Below are 9,096 nucleotides of genomic sequence, written 5' to 3'. Positions count from 1 at the left end.
TTACCTTGACACTTAGGTTTTGAGTTAAGAGAAGATCTGTGGGGTTTGCCAAAGCTCCCAGCTGTTAAAACACCGAGATGGGTGGCCCACAGGTAGTCCTCGACTTATGACCGCAATTGACCCCAAAATGTCTGTCGCTAAGCAAGACAGTTGTTGAGTGAGTTTTGTGCCATTTTACAACCTTTCTTGCTACGTCTGTTAAGTGACTCTGGCTTCCTCCATGGACTTTGCTTGTCAGGAGGTCGCAAAAGGGGATCACACAACCCCAGGACACTGCAACCGTCATACATATGAGTCAGTTGCCGAGCATTTTGATCACACAACCACGAGGATTCTGCAATGGTTCTAAGTGCGGAAAATGGTCGTAAGTCACCGTTTTCAGCGACGTTGTAACTTAGAAGAGTTGCGAAATGAACTGTTGGGGTTTTTTTATAATTTTTATTGTTTTTCTGATATTACATTTACTTATTTGAAAAGCAATGTGGCGGCTGAGTTACAGTAATTCAATTACATACAGATATCATTAGTACAGATCTCAAACTATTACCATAGATATTCCCTCTCTTTTCCCCCTTAATATATACTGTCTATGTTTAAATTAATACAATTCTCATTCTTCCTCTCTCTTCCTCTTTGTATCAACTATCTCATATTTAGGCTAATCTTCCTTAAAGAATATATTTATCACATATATCAATAAGGTTTTAGCTTATATCTTAATCACCTTTACATGGCCTTTATACATAAATCAATATTCAAATTTAACTATTAGTACTTATACTTCTAAATTTTAAATAACCAAAGTTTTCTTTATCTTAAATTCATAACAATATCTTATATTCCCAAAAACACCTCTTATCTATTTAGATGTATTTTATTTTACTTCTATACTTAAGTCAATCCTCCATTCTTTTTCAGTCTTATTCTGGCTTTCTTTCTCTGCCATATCGTCTTCCATGTCCGTGCTTTCAGATCGTCGAACACATCTCCTTGTATTGTTGTATCCATTATTTGACATTGGAAACACCATCCAGTCGCCAACGAAATGAACTATTGTTAAGTCTACCTGTATAAATTTAATAAACCCTTGCTGTCTTTTCCCCAGGAGCCCAAAAAAAGGAGGAATCATATCGAAATGAAGGAAATTGACCCTGGCACAGAACATCAATATGGGACCTTGAACGTTGTGCTGACGGGCTACGACGTCTCTCTGGTGGAGCACTACGCTTGCTACGTGCATCGGCTCTGCAACAAGTTGTCGGTCAGTGTGGTCGAAAGGTAAGAGGCTCTGGATGTGAAAAAGTGTGCTTGCCCACTCACACACATACATAACTGTGGTTTAGTGCAGAGGCCCCCAATCTTTTGGGCACCAGGGAATGGTTCCACGGAGAGAGGTTTTTTCCACGGATCGGAGGGTGCGTGGTTTTTGCGTGCTGCCTGCATCTCGTGGATGGGGGCTTTGCTTGTTTGTGCAGACCAGTTGCTGGCATGCTAGTCCACGGCCCGGGGCGGGTTGGGGACCCCCACTTTTGTGATGACCCAGGGCATAGCACCGAGGCAATGCAGTCAGTTGGCAAGCCTCCAAACGAAGGAAGACACACACACTTCTGGCTGCAAGTAGTTTCACATACAGGACTACCTGTGCTGTCTCCCTCTTCCGTGCCATTTTTTTTCCCCCTTTCCTGGAAAAACCCAGTGAAAAAGACAAGAGACAGCAGCACAAAACAATCATTCTTACTTTAAGATTCAGAGGTTTATTTGGCTAATAATTTGGAACATAGCAAGCATCATAGCACAACATCACTTACATTAACAACCCATGGCAATGAGGACCCTATGGCAGTGATGGCGAACCTTTTAGAGACCGAGTGCCCAAAAACTGCCCCTGCCCTTGCTCCGTCCCCACCCCACCTGCCCGCAAGGCCACACACCGTCTCCAGGGCCTGCCGCAGATCGCCCAGGCAGCCCAGCAGCGCTATGGTGGTCACACCTTCTGCCCGCGCTCTGCAGCATTAGCTGTGCATGATGGGGCGTGAGGGCAGAGTCTTGTCTATGCTGCCTGGCTGCCATGTCCTTGGCTGCGCTGCTCAACGTGGGCCACGCTCGGGGGCGACTCTCCTCCAGGGGGGCTGCTGGAGAGGAGGGGGTCATGGGGGGAGGCGAGGCTGGGGCAACGGCACATGTGCCCACAGAGAGGGCTCCGAGTGCCGCCTCTGGCACGCATGTCATAGGTTCGCCACTACTGCCCTATGGCATAGTACAGTGGTTCTCAACCTGTGGGTCGGGACCCCGTTTGGGGTCGATCGACCATTTCATGGGGGTCGCCAAGCAAGGCTGTCCACCATTTTTTTTGTCCGCCATTTTTTTCCCCCTTTTCCGGCGGGTGCCTTACCTCCCTTGGGCTGGGCCAGCTGGTGGTCGGCCTGCTCCATCTCTGCCGCTTGCCAGCTACGCCTCGGCCGGCGCAGGGGGCGGAACCACGCATGTGCGGCGCTCCCTGGCAGGGAAAGTCCTCGACTTACGACCGGTTGGGTAGTCCTTGACTTTCGACCGGTTTAGTCCTCGACTTACAACCGGTTTAGTCCTCGACTTACGACCGGTTGGGGTCGTGGCATTAAAAAGGTTGAGAACCACTGGCATAGTAGATTCCAAAAGGACAGCTATAGGCCAATGGCAAATCAATCAGGCCCAGACCCAACTCTTTATACCTTTTCTCGTTCTAAGACTGTAGTCAGATGGTTCGCTGACTTTTTGCTGCCTTCTGCTGACTTTCTACTGACCTCCTGCTGACCTTCTGCTGAACATAACTTTCCACATATACCCGTCTACATTGGAACCCGCCTCCGTCAGCTCCTTTCGGTTCCTCTTTCCCCACAATTACAATACTCATGTTCCAAATATACACAGTACTACCTGCTTTGCAATTTCATATTGCACAAAGCTCAGCAGATTACAAACACCACGTCCTCATTGAGAAACAGCATAAAGATCCAGTTAAAGCTTCAGATCGCTTCTGTGAGGGCCCATTTCAGGTTTGTTGTTGTTAGTTGCGAAGTCGTGTCCGACCCATCGCGACCCCATGGATGTTCCTCCAGGCCTTCCTGTCCTCTACCATCTTCTGGAGTCCATTGAAGCTCAGGCCTCCTGCTTCAGGGACTCCATCCAGCCCCCTCCTTCTCTGTCGTCCCCTTCTTCTCTTGCCCTCCATCTTTCCCAGCATCAGGCTCTTCTCCAGGGAGTCCTTCCTTCTCATTAGGTGGCCAAAGTACTTGAGTTTCAACTTCAGGATCTGGCCTTCTAAAGAGCAGTCGGGGTTGATCTCCTCCAGGACTGACCGGTTGGATCGCCTTGCAGTCCAGGGGACTCACAGGAGTCTTCTCCAGCACCAGAGTTCAAAGGCCTCCATTCTTTGGCGCTCAGCCTTTCTTACGGTCCAGCTTTCACAGCCCTACATTGCAACTGGGAAAACCATGGCCTTGACTCTACACACTTTTGTTGGCAGGGTGATGTCTCTGCTTTTTAGTATGCTGTCTAGATTTGCCATAGCTTTCCTCCCCAGGAGCAAGCGTCTTTTAATTTCTTGGCTGCAGTCCCCATCTGCGGTGATCTTGGCGCCCAGGAAGACAGCCCTCTCTTATTATATGAGGAGGGGGCTATATTTTCATCTCCCACACCCCCAACCGTGGACACGGAGAACAGGCGCTGGGTGCAAATGGGGGCTCGTTCACGAAAACAGCCTGGCGCTTTGAAGGAACCAGCCCCCATTTGCATCCAACGCCTGTTCTCGTTTGCCCTCGCAGCTTTGTGGGGAAGAGTCTCTAGCTGAGACTCTGAGGCTGAAAGTCCATATTTATGACGGTCGCGGTGTCCCAGGCTCACATGATCTGCTTTTACGACCTTCCCAACAACCAAACTCAGTGTGGGAAGGCAGATTCACGTCACAATCAGGTGAAAAACAAAATACAGATACTTCCTCGACTTAGCAACCGTTTGTGTAGTGACTGTTTGACGTTACAACGGCACCAGGGGGGCGGGGGGAAGTGACGTAGGGCCATTTTTCACACTTAACGTGATTTCCCCCAAGGTCACACGATCCAAATTCAGAGGCTTGACAACTGGCTCACATTTACGACGGTCGCGGCGTCCCGGGCTCACCTGATCCCCCTTTTGCGACCTTCTGACAAGGGGGAAACCAAATTCACTTAACGACCGCGTTACGAATTTAACACCTGCAGGGATTCACTTAACAGCGGAGGCGAGAAAGGTGGCAAAATGGGACAAAACTCACTTCACAACGGTCTCAGCAGAAAACGGGGGCTCAGTTGCGGCCGTAAGCCGAGGACTACCAGCGCGTTTGAACTCCGATTATAGGAAAGTCGGATACGAACCTAAGAAATAAACAGGCCAAAATGCCTCTGGCGGGTACGACGGTCTCGCTTAGCAGTGGAAATTTTGATGGCAGTTGTCGTAAGTCGAGGACTACCTGTAATCCCCCCCCCCCCCCGTGTCTTCCTCTGCTTCTCCCCCAGCTACGCCATGCCCACGAAGACTGAAGAGCTGGTGTTGACCGGGGAACATGACAACAAACTCCGCGTGGACGCCATTCTTACGAGTCACCAGCGCGTCGTCCAGGTAAATTGCCTTTCTGCATTTATTTTCCACACTACAGTTGGTCCTCAAGTTGACGATCACAGTGGCACCCCAGATTGATGCCGCTAAGCGAGGCAGTTGTTAAGTGAGTCTTGGCCCCCCTTTTCTTGCCAGAGTTCTTAAGGCAGGGGTAAGCAACCTTGGCCCCTTCATGACTTGTGGACTTCAACTCCCAGAATTCCTGAGCCAGCATGGGGGAACTATGGCCCCTTCATGACTCGTGGACTTCAACTCCCAGAATTCCTCAGCCAGCATGGGGGAACTATGGCCCCTTCATGACTGGCGGACTTCAACTCCCAGAATTCCTGAGCCAGCATGGGGGAACTATGGCCCCTTCATGACTGGTGGACTTCAACTCCCAGAATTCCTGAGCCAGCCATGCTGAGGGGAAAGGGAGAGGTTTCCAAGCTGAGCCATGCTGGCTCAGGAATTCTGGGAGTTGAAGTCCACGAGTCATGAGGGGGCCATAGTTCCCCCATGCTGGCTCAGGAATTGTGGGAGTTGAAGTCCACGAGTCATGAAGGGGCCAAAGTTTCCCTCATGCTGGCTCAGGAATTCTGGGAGTTGAAATCCACGAGTCATAAAAGAGCCAAGGTTGCCTACCCCTGCGCTAGAAGGAACCCAGTTAATGTCCTTGGTGTAGGTAGTCCTCAACTTACGTCCCTAATTGGGATCCGAATGTCTATTGCTAAGCAACACGGCTGTTAAGTAAGTGGTACCCAATTTTACGGTTTTTGCTACAGTTACTCCCTGCAGTCGTTAAGTGAATCACACGGTTATTAAGCGAATCCCTCCCTTAACTTTGCTTGTTGGAAGCTGGGAAGGTCACAAATGACAAGCGTGTGACCCTTGAATGCTGTATCCCTCATAAATTTGCCAAGCACCCAATTTTTTTCGCGCGACCGTGGTGATATGGTCATAAGTGGGAGGACTCATCACAAGTCCCTTTTTTTTTCAGCGCCGTTTTAACTTCAAACGGTCACTAAAGAAGTGACGGTAAATTGAGGACTACTGGTATTGTTTTATTATCTTTATGGAGACTTTAATTGGGGCTGATTTTTTGTACTAGTGATCTTCCGAAACAGAAAGAGGGGGAAGTCTCGTATAAATTAGGTGGCATTAAAAAAAAACAACAACAGATAACTCAATAGGTCGCAATCATATGTCCAACGCTGCAAATTGGGTTTTCTCTTTTCCGCTGGAAAAACGATTCTTCTCCGTTCCTCCAGATTAAACAGTTGGCTGCCACGTTTAGTCCTATTTTCTTGGAAATTATTCAGAATAACCTGCCCGAAGGAGTCCATCTATTAGTGAAAGAGGTATGTGGATGCTTATTGAAACGTTTAAATTGAGAATAAAGTAATTGAAACCATCAATAAATTTAACCTCAATAACTTCGAAACATGGAGGAGGAGGAGGAGGAGGAGGAGGAGGAGGATGAGGAGGAGGAGGAGGAAGGACTGTGGGGTCCTTGGTGGTCTCTGAGCTGGGTTATTTCCTTGCAGACATTTCATGACCCAACTAGGTAACATCATCAGTGCTAGAAGGAAGGAAGGAAGGAAGGAAGGAAGGAAGGAAGGAAGGAAGGAAGGAAGGAAGGTTTTATCCATTTCTGTATATCCCAAGGTTTTCTACTCTGAAACATCTTGATTCCTTTCTGCAACAGTTATTCCAAAATTTACACACTTTTGAGGTGGGGTACAGGCAGGGAAGATAATGTTCCATTTGATTTCTGTTTAAGGNGGAGGAAGACTGTGGGGTCCTTGCTACTCTCTGAGCTTGGTGGTTTTCTTGCAGACGTTTCATGACCCAACTAGGTAATATCATCAGTGCTAGAAGGGAGTGGGGTTTGTGGAGAGGAGGAGGAGGAGGAGGAAGGAAGGAAGGACTTTGAGGTCCTTGGTGCTCTCTGAGCTTGGTTGCTTTCTTGCAGACGTTTCATGACCCAACTAGGGAACATCATCAGTGCTTGAAAGCCCGATATAAAACCGGCTGTGTATTAACAAACCTCTCATGGAACGCCATCAATTTCCCAAGCAGCCCTAGAATCCTCTGGACCACATTCCGATCAACCCTGACACAAACCAAGTTAAAAGCTAGATTTCTAAGAGTGTTCCGTTTTTTTAAGCCAAGTTTAATGCACAAATCCAGCCTCGGTCTCCGATAAATTTTATATTGCTTCGATCAGGGCTTCCCCCCCATCACTGGGCCACGGCCCACTCCCGGGCCGTGGCCTATTCAGAATTGGACCACGCAAGTGGCTGGCCGGAGTGTGCCTGCGTGCGTGCGCAGCTCAACTTGCCCGAGCGGCAGGCCGGCAGGCACTCGTGTGTGCACCGACCCGCTTGCGCAAATTATGCACGTGTGCGCCACTCACGCAGGGGCTCCAGGCGTGCGTGCACCTCCGTTTGAGCCAGCCCGTCGCCTGCATTGCCCAATTTCCCTCTCTTCCCCCCCCAGCCGGGCCGTAAAGATTCGGGACCGCTGGCTCAGGTGATCTAAACTTTGGCGGGTACAAAGACTTTGCAACTTTCTGAAGCCACCACCATTGTGCATGGTCTGAGATCCTAATAATAATAATAATAATAATAATAATAATAATAATAATAATAATAATAATAATAATAATAATAATAATAGTAAAGTTGGAAGGGACCTTGAAGGTCATCTAGTCCAACCCCCTGCTCAGGCAGGAAACCCTATACCATTCCGGACAAATGGCTGTCCAGTCTCTTCTTAAAAGCTTCCAGTGTTGGAGCATTCACCGCTTCTGGAGGCAGGTTGTTCCACTGGTTAATTGTTCTAACTGTCAGGAAGTTTCTCCTTAGTTCTAGATTGCTTCTCTCCTTGATTAGTTTCCACCCGTTGCTTCTCGTCCTGCCTTCAGGCGCTTTGGAGAATAGCTTGACTGCCTCTTCTTTGGGGCAGCCCCTGAGATACTGGAAGGCTGCTATCCTGTCCCCCCTCGTCCTTCTTTCCATTAAACTAGACAGACCCAATTCCAGCAACCGTTCCTTATATGTTTTAGCCTCCAGTCCCCTGATCATCTTTGTTGCTCTTCTCTGTACTCTTTCCAAAGTCTCAATGTTCTAATGTTTGTTTCTTTCAGCACACGGAGGAAGACTTCAGGATTCGACTTAAGGTCCGCACCGAACTGGATGAGCTTCGGGCCAAGTACAGTGAGACGGGCCGATAGCCGATTATGCTTTTCGTCGGTCGAAGCCATCCTTCCGGACTTCCTCAACCAGCACGGGTGGACTTCAGCTCCCACAATTCTCCAGCCAGCACAGGGTGGACTTCAACTCCCAGAATTCCCCAGCCAGCATGGCTGGCTGGGGAATTCTGGGAGTTAAGAGTCCACCCATCTTCAAATTGCCACGGCTGAGAAACCCCAATGTAACTGGGAACATTAAACAGGTTCTGCAGCTGCAGTCGAATGAATGTTCTTGAACTCAACAATCTTAAACCAACTCTAATCTTTACAGTTAGGGTGGAAACACGAGTGACACTGCAAGGTGTGCAAACGGCACCTGGGATGATAAGTGTTAATTAGCGCCATGGTGGTTCAGTGGTTATAATGCAGTATTGCAGGCTAATTCTGCCGACTGCCAGCAGTAAGTGGTAAATTCAGTCTAGGCCAGTGGTTCTCAACCTTTTTAATGCTGCGACCCCAACCGGTCGTAAGTCGAGGACTAAACCGGTCATAAGTCGAGAACTAAACCGGTCGTAAGTTGAGGACTACCCAACCGGTCGTAAGTCGAGGACTTTTCCTGCCCGGGAGCGCCGCGCATGCGTGGTTCCGCCCCCTGCGCCAGCCGAGGCGTAGCTGGCAAGCGGCAGAGACGGAGCAGGCCGACCACCAGCTGGCCCAGCCCAAGGGAGGTAAGGCACCCGCCGGAAAAGGGGGAAAAATGGCAGACAAAAAAAAATGGTGGACAAAAAAAATGGCGGACAGCCTTGCTTGGCGACCCCCGTGAAATGGTCGATCGACCCCAAATGGGGTCCCGACCCACAGGTTGAGAACCACTGATCTAGGCCGACTCAGCCGTCCGTCTTTCCGAGGTCGGTAAAGTGCGGACCCAGCTTGTCGGGGGCAAGAGGCTGACTCTGTAAACTGCTTAGAGAGAGGGCTGTAAAACACTGTGAAGCGGTATATAAGTCTACGTACTGTTGCTACCTTCCTTCCCTCCCTCCCAGTGGTGAGAATGCAGTAATTGCAGGCTAACTCTGCCGACTGCCAGGAGTTCGATCCTGACCTGCTCAAGGTTGACTCAGCCTTCCGTCCTTCCGAGATCGGTAAAGTGAGGACCCAGATTGTTGGGGGCAAATACGCTAACTCTGTAAACCACTTAGAGAGGGCTGTAAAGGACTGTGAAGCAGTATATAAGTCTAAGGGCTATTGCCCTTCCTTCCTTCCTTCCTTCCTTCCTTCCTTCCTTCCTTCCT

The 9,096-nt window shown here is 49.2% G+C and overlaps 1 protein-coding gene across 1 annotated transcript in view; it reads left to right on the top strand.

Annotated features, from left to right (window-relative positions):
• The window catches only part of MRPL48 (mitochondrial ribosomal protein L48), a 14,131-nt gene extending 6,261 nt beyond the window's left edge, over positions 1-7,870 (top strand). Inside the window, exons 5-8 of the mRNA XM_015815503.2 lie at positions 1,106-1,278; positions 4,530-4,632; positions 5,880-5,969; positions 7,760-7,870. Coding sequence (XP_015670989.1) covers positions 1,106-1,278; positions 4,530-4,632; positions 5,880-5,969; positions 7,760-7,846 — 453 coding nt within the window. The 3' untranslated portion in view covers positions 7,847-7,870. The remainder of the gene's footprint in view (positions 1-1,105; positions 1,279-4,529; positions 4,633-5,879; positions 5,970-7,759) is intronic.
• The last annotated feature ends 1,226 nt before the right edge of the window (positions 7,871-9,096 follow it).

This window comes from Protobothrops mucrosquamatus, unplaced genomic scaffold, assembly GCF_001527695.2.
Source record: "Protobothrops mucrosquamatus isolate PMUCROS unplaced genomic scaffold, P.Mucros_1.0 scaffold344, whole genome shotgun sequence".
Taxonomy (NCBI): domain Eukaryota; kingdom Metazoa; phylum Chordata; class Lepidosauria; order Squamata; family Viperidae; genus Protobothrops; species Protobothrops mucrosquamatus.
The sequence above is the reverse complement of the archived record's forward strand: the minus strand, read 5'-3'. Positions and strand labels throughout refer to the sequence as shown.